The 18,588-nt window shown below is 37.8% G+C and overlaps 1 protein-coding gene across 9 annotated transcripts in view; it reads right to left on the bottom strand.

Moving 5' to 3' along the window:
* LOC109555228 (UDP-N-acetylglucosamine transferase subunit ALG13-like) overlaps positions 1-18,588 on the bottom strand; it is a 73,027-nt gene that overhangs the window by 22,001 nt on the left and 32,438 nt on the right. For 6 of the 9 annotated variants that reach the window (XM_070783712.1, XM_070783715.1, XM_070783713.1 and 3 more), the window contains 12 exons: positions 15,750-15,825; positions 14,638-14,746; positions 12,997-13,061; positions 12,581-12,681; positions 11,442-11,569; positions 10,442-10,688; positions 9,731-9,841; positions 9,394-9,541; positions 8,920-9,040; positions 6,065-6,097; positions 5,925-5,980; positions 774-845 (listed from right to left, as the gene is read on the bottom strand). In XM_070783712.1, the coding sequence (XP_070639813.1) occupies positions 774-845; positions 5,925-5,980; positions 6,065-6,097; positions 8,920-9,040; positions 9,394-9,541; positions 9,731-9,841; positions 10,442-10,688; positions 11,442-11,569; positions 12,581-12,681; positions 12,997-13,061; positions 14,638-14,746; positions 15,750-15,825 (1,267 nt within the window). Of the gene's footprint in view, positions 1-773; positions 846-1,099; positions 2,086-5,924; positions 5,981-6,064; positions 6,098-8,919; positions 9,041-9,393; positions 9,542-9,730; positions 9,842-10,441; positions 10,689-11,441; positions 11,570-12,580; positions 12,682-12,996; positions 13,062-14,637; positions 14,747-15,749; positions 15,826-18,588 lie in introns of those variants that run through there. The other 3 variants (XM_070783714.1, XM_070783719.1, XM_070783716.1) reach the window with 3 other exon arrangements.

The following is an 18,588-nucleotide window of genomic DNA, read 5'->3' as shown; positions in this document are numbered from 1 at the left end:
CCAATACAGGGCTGTGCACAGAGAGATGTTCAATAAATGATAATAGCTTCTTCTTCATGAATACCATCCTTACTTGCAGTCTCCATTTTCTTATTACCCATTGCAATGTGTTTGCTACCCTCTCTGGTTCTCAGAAATTATATTCAAAGTCACAGTGATTTCCATGACAACAAGTGATAGTAGACTCTTTTTAGTCCTTATGTTGCTTGACCGCTTGGCAGCAACTGACACAACTATTCATTGAAATATTTTCTTCCTGGACTTCCATAATACATTCTCCTGCTTTCCTCCCTCCTTGGCTATTCCTTCTCTACCCATTTTTTAAATGGTGATACACAGGCTCTGTTCTAGAAGTTCTTCTCAATCTCTTCCTTTTCCCAGGATGATCATACTAACTCCTATGGTTTCAGCTACCTTTTTGATGCCAGCTCCCCATTCTATAGGAAAGCTTTACATTTTAATTTTCAGGAAATGACACGGACTTGACAGGTAACTGACATTAACTTATTCATTATATAAGAGGTTCAGAGTAGATAGACTATGAATAGCTTAGTGTCAGCACGTAGAAAAGTGTCTGGAACAGTAGATGATCAATAAATTTGTTAATAAATTTACTAAATACTGTGCCAGGTACCAGGAAGTACAAGAATACTTAAAATATGAATATAAGCAGCTTCTTTGAAGTATGATGAAGGGAAAAGAGAACAAAAAGAAAAAATTCATTTTCCCCTGCTCAGGCCACTTCAACTAACTGCAAAGTAAAAAAAGATTACCTTCTGGGGGTAGTTGTACGAGGTAACTGTGTCCTGAGGAGGCATAGAACATGGTCTTCTAGCCTGAAGAGACTTTAATGAATACACAAATACAAATACGGGGAAATCAAGAAATTAAACAATACACCAATAAAAGATCTGCTTTGTTTTAATATCTCCTAAAATTAAGTGAAACTGATCTGTCCTAAAAGTATTCAGATTTGGAAGTGACTACTATGATAACACTCCAAAAGGCATCACTGTAGTGCCTGACTAAGGTGACTGTTCTATTAGGTTGGTGCAGATGTAACTGCGGTTTCAGGCTGTGAATTTTAAATCATTGTAAGTACGCTCAAACACATCTTTATTAATAAAAATAGGAACCATTACAATCAACACATTTTTGCCAATGAGACATAAGCTTGCTTATTCTTTTAGTGTAAAAACCTGTGCTTTGGGATTTGACAAACTCTGGAAAACACTTTCTGCATCCTACTGGTTGTGCAAGTGTTTTCCCTGCAAAATGTCAATATGCTTGAAGAAGTGGTAGTCAGTCAGCAAGAGGTCAGGTGAGTATGGGAGATGAGGTAAAGCTTCATAGCCCAATTCATTCATCTTTTTAAGTGCTGGTTGTGCAACATGTGGTTGGGCACTGTCATGGAGAATGCAGCCCTTTCTGTTGACTGATGCCAGCTGCAGGCATTGCAGTTTGCAGTGTATCTCATTGATTTTCTGAGCATACTTCTCAGATGTAATGGTTTTGCAGGGATTCATAAAATTATAGTGTGTCAGACTGGCAGCAGACCACCAAACAGTGACCATGACCTTTTCTTGGTGCAAGTTTGGCTTTGGGGAGTGCTTTGGAGTTTCTTATTGTTCCAACCACTGAGCTGGTCATCGCCAGTTGTATAAAATCCACTTTTCATTACATATCACAATCCAATCAAGAAATGGTTTGCTGTTGTTGGACAGAGTAAGAGAAGATGACACTTCCAATGATTTTTTTTTAATTTCAGATCAGCTCACAAAGCACCCACTTATCAAGCTTTTTCACCTTTCCAATTTGCTTCAAATGCCAAATGACCACAGAATGGTTGACATGGAGTTCTTCAGCAGCTTCTTGGATTGTTTTAAGAGGATCAGCTTCAATGATTGCTCTCAATTGGTTCTTGTCAACTTCCGATGGCCGGCCACTATACTCCTCATCTTGAAGGCTCCCAACTACTTTGCAAAACTTGTTGAACCACCACTGCACTGTATGCTCCTTAGCAGTTCCTGGGTCAAATTCATTGTTGTTGCAAGTTGTCTCTGCTGCTTTACAATCCATTTTGAACTCGAATAAGAAAATCACTCAAATTTACTTTTTGTCTAACATCATTTCCACAGTCTAAAATGAAAAATAAACTGTACATAACAAGTCATTAGCAAAAAAAAAAAAAAAACTGAGAAATGCACATTAAAATAATGTATAACACAACCAGATTTATTTAAGAATGTATTCCAGTACAAAGGCAAATTTCAACAACACAAAAACCGCAATTACTTTTGCACTAACCTAATATTTCCTACTGTAGAAATCTTGATCATATCCAAGTCTAGTCGCAATGCAGATACTAAAATGTAATGGAGGACTGTAATTTAAACACTTTCTCAGTGTCTTCTCTTGCCATAAAAACCTCAAAATCACTAGCACCAGGAACAGTGTTGCTAAAAGAAAGATGTCCATCTAAAGATACAGCTAGGAACAAGGGTGGATAACTGGTCAGATGCATCCTACAAGCAGGATGTAGTATAACCCAAACATCATTCTCCTTTGGTTCAAGACCTTGTCTTTGTGAAAGCAAAAATGATTTTAAAGCACTCAGGATTATGCATGACAGATTGTCATGACAGGAAAATAAACTAGCAGCAGAAACTGGTACTCATAGTAAGAACACAGAAGAAATCAGGGGAAGTAATTAGAGAAACCAAGAGGAACCACAAAGTGACAAAGACAAGCACAACTTAATGTCAACCTAAAGAGTGAACATTTCAAAAGTTTGGTTTCAAGTACAGCACAAAGTGAAAGTGTTAGTAACTCAGTTATGTCCAATTCTTTGCCACCCCATAGACTGTAGCCGGCCAGGCTCCCCTAATCCTCAGAATTCTCCAGGCAAGAATACTGAATGGGCTGCCATTCCTTTCTCCAGGGGATCTTCCCGACCCAGGGATCAAACTCTGGTCTCGGGAAGCCCCAAGTGCAAACCAAATACCTGCCAAAAAGTGAACTCAGCCCTGGCTCAGAAGGCCCAGTGTGAATTCCAAACAATTCTAGAGAAGGATTTAGGTGAGACTTAGGCGTGAAAGTAAGAAAAATAAATGCTGTGGTTAGAAGAAGAGTCTGTGCCTGGAAATCTTTAAGTCCTGCAGAGGTCCTCTCCTCTCAGAATGCTGTGGAAAATTACTTAGAAACTTGGTGACTGGGGCTTGGGAGCAGAACACATCATGAAGAGATTGAAATCTACTGGGGATGTATGATAAAGTAAGTTCAGAACAAAAAGGAAGATGTAACAAATGAAATTAAAGAGACAAAAAGAAAATGTCTACTGTCATTCCTGAAGGTGAGATTTTTCACTTGCCTTTTCAACTTGGGTGGCTATTTCAAGAAATGGTATAAAAAGCATGTGATACTGAGAATAGTAATGACAGAGGGAAGGGAAAAACTATTTCTCTAGCAGGGACAAAGGAAGGGAAGGAGAAATAATGGGAAGAGAATTATATATTACAGTTTTCTTTACCTTCCTAAGATGTACTGCCTAAACAGTAAAAACAAAAATTAAGTACATGAAGCTATCAAAGTTTAAATTAATCACAGAGAACAGAAGGTAGTCATTCAACTTCTTCACAGATATTCCAATTCTCCTCCTAGGTACATGGGTATGTTGCTCTTCCTGGCCTCATCTAGTTAGGTATGGCCTTGTGGTTTGGACAATGACATATGAGCAGAAATATTGATACCCAGTGTTTAATTTCCTTATCTTCAGCTCTGCAAGATGACTATGAAAGTACATGGTCCATCAGCTTGGGTTCTTGAGTGACTCTGATGAACAAAAGCCTGCTACCAACATGCACTGGACCTATAAAATTAGCAAGAACAACTGTGTTAAGCTGCTGAGATTTGGGGGGAGTGCTGCCACAGCATAACTTAGCTTGACCAAAACAGTAACTGGTAACTAAAATTAGGGTGCTGCTGTAACAGAAACTTGACTTAGAGAAGATTATGAACTTGTAGCTCTTAAGGGAGGAGGTTTAGGAAACAGAACATTAATTTTGTGTTTTGATTACTGCTGGCAGATTTTAGCAAGGTATTTTAAAATGTGTAAGGAAAAGTAGTTTTTAGGCAGTAATGAAAGGGAATAGAATCCTTGAATACTGGGACTTTTAGGGTTTGAAGAGGTAACTGCTTCAAATCAAAACTGTACAAGATAAAATTGATAAATATTTTGAACAACAAAGAGAAGTTAAAAGCTGGCCTTGAAGCAAGACTCAAATCTAAAATATGACTGCACTAAGGTATCTCAAACCAGGAGTACAATTAAGGATATAACATCCAGTTAGTCCTTGCACTTGGACAAAATGGCTCATGGGAAAAGTATTCAAAGGTTATGACTCTTCTATCAGTGATTGATAAGCTCAAGGTATTTGCACTCAAGTAGAGAAACAGGGATAAGAATGTGAAGGAATGTGTGTCTTCATCACTCAGCTGTGTCTGACTCTTTGTGACCCATGTACTGTAGTCCATCAGGTTCCTCTGTCCATGGGATTTTCCAGGCAAGAATACTGGAGTGGGTTGCCATTTCCTCCTCTAGGGGAATCTTCCCAACCCAGCGTAGAACCTGTGTCTCCTGCATTGTAGGTGTATTCTTTACCCACTGAGTCATGAAAGGAATAAGAATTCAAAGAATTATAGCAAATCTAATGTCAGTATGGCTACTGGCACATGAAACTAACAGGAAGGAATCAGAGAAGCTGTACAATAAATCAATCACACAGCCAAAGAAACCATGAGCAGAACTAAAACTATCCAATTGAGATTAAAAACCAGCCTTGGGCTCTCAATTTCCTATGAGTAAGAAGCAGTGTGGGGAAGCTGCTCAGCTGTCAACAAGGATTATTCTCCAATGCCTACTTCAAACATGGCCAAGGAAGGGCTGTGGCATAATCAAGAGCCCCAGTAAAGAATTAACCAGGGAGCTTTTCCAGGCAACAGTCCCAATGCCCAGGATGGGGGCCCTCAAAATGTCTGTCCAGCATGATGTCAGAAATGCTACAGGCCAGTAACTGTTTCTCCCATTCTCCCTGGATCCGATGGGAATTTCAATTGCAAGTTTTTAGTCCCTGCTATACCATTGTAAATTGGGTATGTAGGGGGTAAATAACTTTGTATCTTTGGTTTTAGGCCTCCAGATCAAGAGGAACCACATCTGGACCCAATACAAAGAGTACTACACATTTTTCAGAAACCTTGGGCTCTGAGTTTAATCACACTGAAGGAGATTTTAAGGTTGCCTCCTTTGAGGTGGAAGGAAGTAATTGGTCTGTGTGAGGGAGTTTCGTTAAATGTTGTAATCCTTAGTGCTATTAAAATATTTCCAAGTTTTTGACTTCCAGGCACAGAGAAGTTAAGAGTCTCAAGGGAAATATGCTCAGTCCAATTTAAAGAAATGGAAAAGTAATACGTGTCACCTCCACATGGAAGCTGTAAGAGCCAGTGCACCATTCACTACCTTTTGTTTCCTGTCTTACCAATCATGAATGGAGCTTCCATCAGCCTAAGCCCCTAAGCAGAGCCCTCCTGAGCCCTCCACTACGCAAGTAGCAGAAATAAACTTTTGCTAAATTAAGTACCTGAGATTAATGACCCATGACAAAATCCTCTAAAAAAATCACTGCCAATGTTCAAATTTCCTCTTGTATCAACACATATTAGGAACATCTAGGATAATTTCTAGAAAAATGTGATCTTAGATGAGCTAATTTCTGGGTCTCAATTTCTTCATCTACAAAATCAGAATGATACCCTAATACCTCATAGGACTATTCTGACTTAAACACATTTAAGTGCATAGCTCCTAGAACAGTGCTCTAGTACACAGGAGCTATATGTGTTTGAGATTATAATTAAATACCTACCAAGTTTGCAGTAGATTCAGCTGTGCTATAAACACCTGAAGTGTCATAGTCTGGTTCTAGAAGATATAACCAAAGTACAATAATGAGCATTATTTTATAGTTTGAAATTTTATAAATAATGAATATCAGATCTCACTGACCTGAAGGATAAATATAATCTTCATGATATCCCCCTAGGAAAAAAAGACAGAAAAAGTGCATTTATGTAGAGCTTTTTGCTCAGCAGTATCCGATGGCCAGCACTTGCTTTTTCTCAAGTTTTGTGGGTACATGTTCAAAACTAAAATGTACACATTCTTGAAATAAGTGATTTAAAGCTTTCATACTAGTCAACAGATATTAGTCAGACTGGCTATAAACAGCACAAATTTCTCCTTTGAAAGTTCCCTTGGTTCTTAAAAGTTCAGGCAGACGTGAAAAACCCAGCTCTGTCCAATTCTGGCAGTAGATTATGGTGATTAACTTCACTGGCTCTGGAGTTAGGACTGTCTAGATTTGAATCTTGAATAACTGTATCACTTTAGGCAGGTTATTTAATTTCTGTGTCTTCATTTCTTCATTGTAAAACAGGGATAATAGTACCTAGCTCATAGTGGGGTGAAAAGAACATAGTATGATGCTCGACATATAGGAAATGGTGATTATAAAGTAATGTGACTAAAATAACCAATAGGTTGCTTAGGTGAACGTTAAAGGAATATGTCATACCTCATCTGTTTTTCAGCCTGATACAGGTATATAATACCTTGAAAATCAGTTTGTTGTCAGAAGATTGCTTAGAGGACTGAAGTACTTTTCTGTAAGACTGCTATATCATTGAAATTCAGAGAAAATCAACCTTCAGTTGGACTGCTTTCCACCAAATAAAACCACAAAGGTCAAAAGTGGATTTGATTCTTAAACATGTCACTTATCAAATACATATGCAGGCAGCTCCTCCAGAAAACAGGATTTAAGGTGAGAAAAAATACTTGGTTACTCTAAATATGCCACTATAGGTGAACAGTACATCTGAAGGTACCCACCACGCTAAAAGAAATAGACAAAGGGTCATCCTGAGTAAAAGAGCCAGAAATACGCATACATAAGCACAGGCATACATATGCATGTACAAATTCTTCAAAGATCATTCTTGGGCTAGATATGTTGTCATTAAATTCTTTAAAATATCTATTTTCTTCATCATAAATAGCAGCAAGAAGAATATAACAAGAAAAGACGCTGACCAGTAAGTCAAATCATTCAGAACACCTCATACCTCCTTAATCCACCCAATTCCTCCAGAAGTGTTTCAGTAGGCGTATATCATTTTACAGAAAAAGTTAATAAAAAAAAAAGCACATTTCACAATGCAAGGCACTCCTAACAACTATTAACAGTGTGAGTCAGATAAAACCAAGTTCAAAACTGATCTCTGCCAGTCACAAAGGACCACATATTGCATGAATCCTTTTATATGAAATATCCAGAACAGGCAAATCCATTAAGACAGAAAGCAGACTGATGGCTACCTATGACTGGTGGCAGGGAAGGGGATGCTGGGGGGATAATGGGGACTGACCACTAATAGGTAAAAGTGTTAGTCGCTCGGTCGTGTCTGACTCTTTATGACTCCCTAGGCTGTGGCCTCTCAGGCTCCTCTGTCCATGGAATTCTCCAGGCAAGAATACTGGAGTGGGTTTCCAGTCCCTTCTCCAGGGGATCTTCCCAACCCAAGAACTGAACCCAGGTCTCCTGCATCACAGGCAGATCCTCTACTGTTTGAGCCACTAGTGAAGTGAAAGTCATTCAGTCATGTCCGACACTTTGGACCCCATGGACTATACAGTCCATGGAATTCTCCAGGCCAAAATACTGGAGTGGGTAGCCTTTCCTTTCTCCAAGGGATCTTTCCAACCCAGGGATCGAACCCAGGTCTCCTGCACTGTAGGTGGATTCTTTAACAGTTGAGCCACTAGGGAAGGCCACTAATGGGTACAGGGTTTCTTTTTCTAAAATTGACTGTGATGATGTATGCAACTTCATGTCAGAGAAGGCAATGGCAACCCACTCCAGTACTCTTGCCTGGAAAATCCCATGGATGGAGGAGCCTGGTGGGCTGCAGTCCATGGGGTCACTAGGAGTCGGACACGACTGAGCGACTTCACTTTCACTTTTCACTTTCATGCATTGGAGAAGGAAACGGCAACCCACTCCAGTGTTCTTGGGAGCCTGGTAGGCTGCCATCTCTGGGGTTGCACAGAGTCGGACACGACTGAAGCGACTTAGCAGTAGCAGCATGCAACTTCATGACTATACTAAAAGCCACCATTTACACTTTAAACACTGAATTGTACATGTTAGGTAAAGTGTACAAATGTGTAAGTTACATCTAAGTAAAGCTGTTATAAGTAATTAAATCTCTGCCATTTACCAAGTATCTGATTTTGGCTATGTCATTTTCCCTCTGAATCTCAGTTTCCTCATATATAAAACAAAGATACACATTCCTCAGAGGGACAAAGTATTATATTAAATTTTAAATATAATTGCTTAGTACAGTATATGGCCATTAGAACTCAATGAATAGTAATGTTTATAGATCAAATATATTTCTTCAGGAAAAGAAATTATTTCATAGCAGTCTTGTAAAATAACAATCACAGGAAAATCTAAAATAATTATACAAATGGTATGGACAACATGAACAGTTGCTTACTAACAAAGAATAGATATTTCCAATACTGAAATCTCACCAAATCAAAACTCACTGAAGACCTATCAGAGAACTGAACATTTTAACAATGTAGTGGCTTTACAGAAATAGAAGTCTGTCTTTCTGAAAAATATCAAGACATCTTCAAAATCTAGCAAGCTCTGATAACAAGAACTGATAACTTTCAAAATGAGCTGCCAGAACGGAGGGGGACCCTTTCCAAACCAAAACTTTAGCCCTGTTGTGCTCATACCACAAGAATCATCTTTTTAAAAAAATACTGAACTGTAACTGACTCACCACTGTCACTCTGGCCATCACCCTCCTCTGAATTCAAAGGCTGTTTGCCTGAGCTATGTCCTCGCCTTGCAACACAGTATCTCGAAGAAGCAGGAACCATTGTAGAGGGCCCTCCATGATTCTGTACCAAAGAGATACACACAAACACAATGTCCCTATATAGTCAGAGAAAAAGCTACAAATATTTTAAATGTACTTGAGAATCAAAAATATGTGAGGAAGTAATGATCAAGAAAACAGAAAAATTTAGCCCATACTTATATAGGCAAGTCCACCTCTACGCCTCTTCTGTAAGGACAGCTTAAAAAATTCCCCTAATTTTTAAAAGTTCTAAGATGAAAACTCATGTTTTCCAGGAAGGGCTTTATTTGGTAATTTGCAAAGTAGCTAAAATTTATCCACATTACCTTTACTTAAAAAAAATAAAAGAGAAAAAAATAAGTAGCTTTGTGAGTAAAACTTTGAACTACTTACAGGTAAAGCTGGATAAGCAGTTTCATCCCCTTCTTCAACTTCATAAAAAGTAATGGTTTCTTCCAAGCCCCTGGGCATTTCTGGAGCAAAGCTAAACTGGCACTCCTTATTCATACAATGCATCTGGCGGTGACTACGTCTAAAGGAACTTAAGTTTGCAGAATGAGAAGGGGATAAAAAGATAAAATATGATACTAACTTGTTTCTAAATTTCTAAATACTAGTTCAAACGCCTCTATGTTGACACTTTAAAAATATTAGTCCATATATTTATTGCATAGCAATAAAGTCAGACTCACTCATTTTCTCTAACCTTCCACATTTAAAGTTCACTTACCGAGATCTATAGAAGTTGTCATAGCTCTGGCAGCACCTTTTACCCGGACCAGGGTAAAAACCGACTTTAGGGCCTGCCATGTTGTGCCTGTTTATAAAGCGAGAAGAATCCCTAAGAATAACGGGGGAAAAAACAGAACTCTTATTTACTAGTGCTTGAGCAGTCAGTCTTTGTAGTTAAATAGAATTAACATATCTGTCTAAAAACAATCAAATAGAAAGAGCTTTGCTTTCCTCACTACTGGCATTAGGCCTATCCATTGTTTTTAATTGAAGTATAGCTGATTTACAATGTTGTATTAATTCCTGCTGTAAAGTGATTCAGTTATATATATATATATACATATATATATATATACATATACACACACACACACACATACATTCTTTTTTCCTATTCTTTTCCATTACAGATCGGCCTATTCATTATTGATAGATTCAGTGCCATATACATGGCACTCTCAGCCTGATGGCATTCTATCTTCTAGCAACTGCTTCATATTCTCCTAGACTGTGAGAATACGAGTCTTCCATAAGTTTGCCAAGAATTTAAGTATACATCATTTCCATTCTCTATGTCCCTTCAGGTAGAGATTATAAGAGAAATTTAAACTATTAAGATATTTCTAAGTTCTACCGTAATTCTGCCCAGGAATTATTTCCAATGTCTAAACAGAGACGTACATTATCTTCAAAGTTAGTTAAGACCTACCTGGGCATCCCATATCCCCGACCTTGTCTCTGAGATGAATGTTGAGGATGAAAATGTTCATTAGACATAACATTGCCAGCTGTCTGTGAGTAGTGCATTGGAGGGCCATGCCCATAATGCATACTGTGCTGAAGCCTGGGTGGGAGAAGGGGTTCTGCCCTGCTGTAAGCCATAGTCATATAAACCTCTTTCCCTCTAACTTTCTTGAACATCTTCTTCCGTTGCTTCATGTCCATCTCTGACATAGCTTTCAAGAAAACAAAGCAGTAAGCAATAAGCTTCATAACCAAAGCAAAAGGTCCAAGGTATCCCACAAATGTCTAGAACACTCAGATGTTTTTCTAGGAAATCCATATGAATACAGGGGAAGAAATTTCTGTATTTTCAAAGGATGTACTAGAAAAAAAAAAAAAAAAAAGGATGTACTAGGTGTTCCTTTTGGAAGGGCAAAACGAACAAGTAACTTCTGTATCGATGGACATCTCAGCACCATCTTTAGTACAGGCAACTTTTGTCTTCGAAACAGTTAGTCATTCCATTTCCTATGTTACTATTATCCAAGAAATTATGCCTATTAATATCTCTGGTTGCTTCCATGAGATGCTTTCCTAGTTCTTTGAGAAATCTTTTCAGGTTTTAGAGCTTAAAGTCCACCCCAGCTTAAGCTAAACAAAGTCACCTACACAGTAGTTCTCACCCAGGGACGGTTTTGCCCCTTTCCTCCTTGTGGCACATTTGGCAATGTCTGGAGACATTTTTGGTTGTCATAACTTGGAGAAGAATGCTGCTGGCATATAGTGAGTTGAGGCCAGGGATGCTGCCAAGCATCCTACAATGCATAGGACAGCTCCCTGCAACAAAGTATTATCCATCCCAAAACTTCAGTAGTGTCAAAGGAGGAACTCTAAACCAGGATAAGACTTGAGTTACAGCTTTAAAAATAAGTGCAATTTAGATAAGTACAAGAAGAGGAAAATAATAAAACTTTCAGTATACAAACCTATTTCTGGGATATAGCCCCCAGAAATTTTCTGGTAACTTCTTCCTTTCCTACTGGGCATAGCATTCCAGGCAGGAACAGGTGTCACTTGGGTAACTGGTTTTAAGTCAACTAGTGGAACAACATGCCTTAAAGGTAGAGATAACAACATGAAGCCACTGCAAAACAGTCAATTCTCATTTTATACACATCCCTCCTGCTTCATTTTCAAGTGTTTTCTACTTAAACCTGTAACCCCTAGCCTCCTTATTGAAGTTTTCTTTGTACATTAGAAAACTAAGAGCAGTTTGTATAAATTCATAGCTGTTTATAGCACATATCACATTAAGTAGGAAAGATTGTGGTAGACTAGTTTACAAATAATTGTTGCCTCTCCTTGGAGAAGGATTATATTTTCTCACCCCACTGACTTTAGGCTTAATTATGTAACGTATTTTGGCCAGTAAAATGTGAGCATATGCTTTAAAAGTCAGCACATGGTTTGTCATGTTTTCATTTTCCACCTGCCTGTGATCATGGCAGTATATGTCTGGATAGAGCCCTTGTCAACCTGGGCCCCTTTGTTGACCTACTATAAACATGCTAAATGAGAAAGAAATGAACTCTAAGTTTGCTGAGAGTCTGGTTGTTAGGGCAGCACAGCCTAGTTTAATGGTTCTCAAAGTGTACCAACAGCATTAGTATCACCTGGAAACTTTTTACAAGTTCAAAGTCTTGGACCCCATCACAAACTTACTAAATCAAACTTTGGGGACAGAGCTCATCAATCTGAATTTTAACAAACTCTCCATGTAATTCTGGGGTATGTTAAAGTTTGAGAACGAATGGACTAGCCTAATTTGATATTGGCAGAGGCTCAGTTAGCAAACTAGCTTTCAAATTAGTATAAATTTATATCAGAATTTTGTTGTTCTTAATATTTCTAATAAGTTGGCTATTACCTAGGATTTCAAAACTTATGCATAGACTTACTGAAATTTCATACTTCATCACATGCTTTTACAATTCAAAATAAGTCATCTTAGGCCAGATATAACTTTGTTCTCTTACTAGCATCCTGGTAATTCTCAATTTAAGACTATAAAAAGGCATCAAGAGCCAAAGATTTTAGTTAATTCAACAAATTATTATATTCTTACTTTTCTGCCAGCTCTTCAATGAAGACTGTTACTGAACTGTTTTCATTTCCAACTTCCTGAATATGAGCATTATAATATCTTCCACCTGATTCCAAGCGAACCTGAAAGAGGGGAAGAGACAGTAAGAACACATCTAGTCTTGAGTCTATCAGCAGATCTGGCTTTTGCTAAGCAAAAATACTTCTTCTCCTGAAATGGAGTTCAGTATCTACTTATTAAAGCAGCTGATAATAAACACTGCCAGTCCAGTTCAATGGAGGCAGCACAAGCTGAAAAAGCTTTACACTTCACATATAATCACAAGTTTGTAATTAAAACCTAACATAAACATTAATTAGTTTTGTTAATCACATATTAATGACTAAAACCACAATCTCAGAAAAGCAAATTACTGATTCTTTAAAGAAGAAACTAACCTGACATTTGTCTCCCAAATAGTACTGTCTCCCAGCATACTCCATATAATCAGATTTTTGAAGTTCTATTAAAAGAAAATGAAGATTCAAGCTCAACTGAACTGGTTCCTTTCCTATTTTACAACAGTTCATTTTCTAATTTGTTTTTACCACAGTGTTTTTGACAATGCTACCAACCCCTATAATCTAAAATCTGTAGGGAAAATGTCCTGAAGCAGGGTTCCCCAACCTCCGGGATCTAATGCCTGATGATCTGAGGTGGAGCTGATGTAATAATAAAAATAAAGTGCACAATACATGTAACATGCTTGAACCATCCCAAAACCATTCCCCTCCCGGTCCATGGAAAAACTGTCTTCCATGAAATCAGTCCCTAGTGACAAAAAGGTGGGGGACCACTGTCCTGAAAGGTCTCTCCATCACTCTTAACAGGTTATTACTGTGGTTAATTTAAGGAGATTTGCCAGAATAGTTCTGTGCTATAAGACACAAATAAGTGGAAACTTAGAGGTTGTAATCTTAGAATTAGTCATACACCAATAAGGTTCAATTTGAAAGTAACACTTCAATTTTTTTTAAGAAAATAAAAAAAAAAAGAAAAAGAAAGACTATGCAGCTGCTTCAAAGCAATACAGTTTTCCCCTGAACAACATGGGTTTGAACTGCAGGGATCCACTCATATGTAGATTTTTTTCAATAGTACTACAAATACTGAGGTTGGTTGAATCTGAGGATGTGGAACTGTGGATACAGAGGAATTGGGAATACTGAGGGCAGATTACAAATTATATCTGGATTTTCAACCGCTTGGAGGATCAGTGACCCTAACCTTCATGTTGTTCAAGGGTCAACTGTATTTTTAGCCATTTATTGTGTTCTACAAGGTATTAATCTCATTCTAGATTATTAACCATACCTAGGCTCACCACCAAGGTCCAAGGAGTTGAATACGAAACATTAAAGGCTACACTGATGGCAGAACTTTAAGACGTAATTTGATCAACTTAGTTATAAGGAGAGAGAAACAATTACCTATTTCAAGGGTTGGCAAATTTTCTCTGTAAAAAGCTAGATGATAAATATTTTAAAGAATGTAGGCCATACAGACTCTGTTGCAACTATTTAAATCTGTCATAAAACCTTATGGTCACTGAGAATTGAATATAATTTTCATGTGTCACAACATATTGTTCTTTTAATTTTTCCCTGCCACTTAAAAATAGAAAACCATTCTTAGTTCATGGACCATAAAAAAACAGGTAGCAGATTGGATTTGACTCACATGTCACAGTTTGCTAACACTTGACCTAGTCATCTATCATCCATCTTAACATATTAAACTTAAGTGGAACTTATATCCACTTACAATTCTGGTACTCTTAAAGTTATCTAAAGACAGAGTCTTTGCAAAGTTGAAGTCCCTGATGAACATCACACTCTAAAAGATCCCTCACCAATTCTATCCCTATTTGCTTCCTCCTTTGGACTTAAATCATGTATTGAGTAGGCTAAAAGTACCATATAAACATATAAACGTGTTTTTTATAACCATGGTTTGAAAACATCTCTTATTTAAAAAGAATTTGCAAAATTGTTCTCCTAGATCTGCCAGGATTCAAAAATATCCTGTTATTTCATTACCTTTTCTGCTGTCCAACCAAACATCAAATTCTACATTACGATAGATTTCTGGATCCAGGGCTTTGAGCACCTTATAGGGGAAGAGCATCTTTGATGGATTTTCTGGAGACTAAAACAAAAATAATCATGCTACAACTCACCATCCTTAAGTCTTCCTTCTATGAAGAAGGAAGAAATAAGGTTCTTTTCCTTTTTATAAAACTATGTACATATAGGCCTTTCCTTCTTTATTAAAAGAAATTAAATCCACGATAACTTTTACTGTGTATTTTAAAAAGCAGGAGTCTAAATAAGTAATATGCAGAAATCTAAAAGGTTATAGATGACAGAAGGGAAATGTTTTCTAAAGCATCCAATAACTCAGGACATATATTAACCAATGCAACACAGACAAGAATTAAAGATTCAGTCAGGGCTATTCAACAAGTCTCATCTTGATATACACACAGAGGTGCAAGTGTTTCTGTACCCTAAAGTCAACTGGACAAATCTGAAAACTACTTCGTTTTGATCAAAATCTGTTACAATTTCCAAAGAATTAGCTTTTTCTTCTGCTTTCCTAGAATGTCATGGTATTCCATACTGTTTCCAAATTACCAGTACTTGAGGGCATACACAAAGATTGTTTTAGTAATATTTGCCCTATTTAACTAGTCTCAAACTGAAGGTCTGCTTGATTTTAGACCTATACAGATGGTAAAATTCCCCTTGCTTCTCTAACTAGGATTACTGTCTATTTTTTTTTTTTTGAGTAAAACAGGAATAAACATTATTCTCTTTAATGACAAAAAGAAACCTTAGCAACAGAAGATTGACTGCAAACCAAATATCCACTAGGTTTCTAATATTACTTTAACTTGAAAACAACAGCTTCTGAAATTTCTGAAGTGTTCAGAGTAAGCTTTGGAAAAAAATTACAACTCCATAAGAATAAAAATTAAGAGAACATTAAGCACACATTTTACATTTTCAGATCAAGACTTCCACAAAGGAAAACATCAGCTCCTCCCCCACCCTATATAACTAAAATGGACCATCTGACCTTTACTAGTTTAACTTATAATATTGCAAACCAAGATTATGAAAATTATTTGCCCTAGAAGATCTCAAACCTTTGTTTCGTCTGTTCCTTGATTGTACCCCTCTGGTATATTTTCAACATTGCAGCAGGCACCCCACTCTTCAGTCCTAATTGAAAAGATTTAGAACAAAGAATGCAGTAGCTAAGCAGTCTTAAGTTTAATGACTATACCACCACCTAGTGGTAAAGTAGTTCAATTCTAAAAATGAGGCAAATATTTTTTTCAGCCCAACATCCCAACATTGTGCTTCTTTTTCTTAAAGTACGTGCTACTTACACCTTCTGTATTTCACCCCTCCTGTGGGGAAAAAATCTTAAGATGGTCCCTATGGTCCCCACCTACTGGTGTTCACATGCTTGTACGATTCCCCTCTAAGCCTGCATCTAACCAATAGACAGGATGTATATCATTATATACATGATGTATAGTATTCTTGCCTTGAGAACCCCATGAAGAGTATGAAAAGGCAAAAAGATAGGTCACTGAAACATGAACTCCTCAGATCAGTTGGTGCCCAATATGCTACTAGAGATGAGCGGAGAAATAACTGCAGAAAGAATGAAGAGACAGAACCAAAGCAAAAACAACACCCAGCTGTGGATGTGACTGGTGATAGAAGCAAAGTCCAATGCTGTAAAGAGCAATATTGCATAGGAACCTGGAATGTTAGGTCCATGAATCAAGGCAAATTGGAAGCAGTCAAACACAGGAGATGGCAAGATGTGAACGTCGACATTTTAGGAATCAGCGAACTACAATGGACTGGAATGGGTGAATTTAACTCAGATGACCATTATATCTACTACTGCGGGCAGGAATCCCTCAGAAGAAATGGAGTAGCCATCATGGTCAACAAAAGAATCCGAAGTGTTTTTGGATGTAATCTCAAAAACAACAGAATGATCTCTGTTCATTTAAAAGGCAAACCATTCAATATCATGGTTATCCAAGCCTACGCCCCAACCACTAACACTAAAGAAGCTGAAGTTGAACAGTTCTATGAAGACCTACAAGACCTTTTAGAACTAACACCCAAAAAAGATGTCCTTTTCATTATAGGGGACTGAAATGCAAAAGTAGGAAGTCAAGAAACCTGGAGTAACAGGCAAATTTGGCCTTAGAGTACAGAATGAAGCAGGGCAAAGGCTAATAGAATTTTGCCAAGGGAACACACTGGTCATAGCAAACACCCTCTTCCAACAACACAAGAGAAGACTCTACACATGGACATCACCAGATGGCCAACATCGAAATCAGATTGGTTATATTCTTTGCAGCCAAAGATGGAGAAGCTCTACACGGTCAGCAAAAACAAGACCAGGAGCTGACTGTGGCTTAGATCATGAACTCCTTATTGTCAAATTCAGACTTAAATTGAAGAAAGTAGGGAAACCCACTAGACCACTCAGGTATAACCTAAATCAAATCCCTTATGATTATACAGTGAAAGTGAGAAATAGATTTAAGGGAATAGATCTGATAGAGTGCCTAATGAATTATGGACAGAGGTGTGTGACACTGTATTGTAGACAGGGATAAAGACCATCCCCATGGAAAAGAAATGCAAAAAAAAAAAAAACCAAAATGGATGTCTGAGGAGGCCTTACAAATAGTTATGAAGAGAAGAGAAGTGAAAAGCAAAGGAGAAAAGGAAAGATATAAGCATATGAATGCAGAGTTCCAAAGAATAGCAAGGAGAGATAAGAAAGCCTTCCTCAGCAATCAGTGTGAAGAAACAGAGAATAACAATAGAATGGGAAAGACTAGAGATCTCTTCAAGAAAATTAGAGATACCAAGGGAACATTTCATGCAAAGATAGGCTCAATAAAGGACAGAAATGGTATGGACCTAACAGAAGCAGAAGATATTAAGAAGAGGTGGCAGGAATACACAGAAGAACTGTACAAAAAAGATCTTCATGACCAAGATAATCACGATGGTGTGATCACTCAACTAGAGCCAGACATCCTGGAATGTGAAGTCAAGTGAGCCTTAGGAAACAACACTACAAAGCTAGTGGAGGTGATGGAATTCCAGTTGAGCTATTTCAAATCCTAAAAGATGATGCTGTGCAAGTGCTGCATTCAATACACCAGCAAATTTGGAAAACTCAGCAGTGGCCACAGGACACGAAAAGGTCAGTTTTCATTTCAATCCCGAAGAAGGGCAATGCCAAAGAATGTTCAAACTACCACACAATTGCATTCATCTCACATGCTAGCAAAGTAATGATCAAAATTCTCCAAGCCAGGCTTCAATAGTACATAAAATGTGAACTTCCAGAGGCTCAACTTGGACTTAGAAAAGGCAGAGGAACCAGAGTTCAAATTGCCAACATCTGTTGGATCATAGAAAAAGCAAGAGAATTCCAGGAAAACATCTATTTCTACTTTATTGATTACACCAAAGCCTTTGATTGTGTAGACCACAACAAACTGTGGAAAATTCTTAAAGAGATGAGAATACCAGACCACCTGACCTGCCTCCTGAGAAATCTGTATGCAGGTCAGGAAGCAACAGTTAGAACTGGACATCGAACAACAGACTGGTTCCAAATAGGAAAAGGAGTACGTCAAGGCTGTATATTGTCACCCTGCTTATTTAACTTATATGCAGAGTACATCATGAGAAACACTGGGTTGGATGAAGCACAAGCTGGAATCAAGACTGCCAGGAGAAATATCAATAACATCAGATATGCAGATGACACCACCCTTATGGCAGAAAGTGAAGAAGAACTAAAGACCCTCTTGATGAAAGTGAAAGAGGAGAGTGAAAAGGCTGGCTTAAAACGCAACATTCAGAAAACTAATATGGCATCTGGTCCCATCACTTCTTGGCAAATAGATGGGGAAAAAGTGGCTGACT

This window comes from Bos indicus, chromosome X (assembly GCF_029378745.1).
Source record: "Bos indicus isolate NIAB-ARS_2022 breed Sahiwal x Tharparkar chromosome X, NIAB-ARS_B.indTharparkar_mat_pri_1.0, whole genome shotgun sequence".
Lineage (NCBI taxonomy): Eukaryota > Metazoa > Chordata > Mammalia > Artiodactyla > Bovidae > Bos > Bos indicus.
Note: the sequence above shows the minus strand (reverse complement) of the source record. Positions and strands in the feature narration are given on the sequence as shown.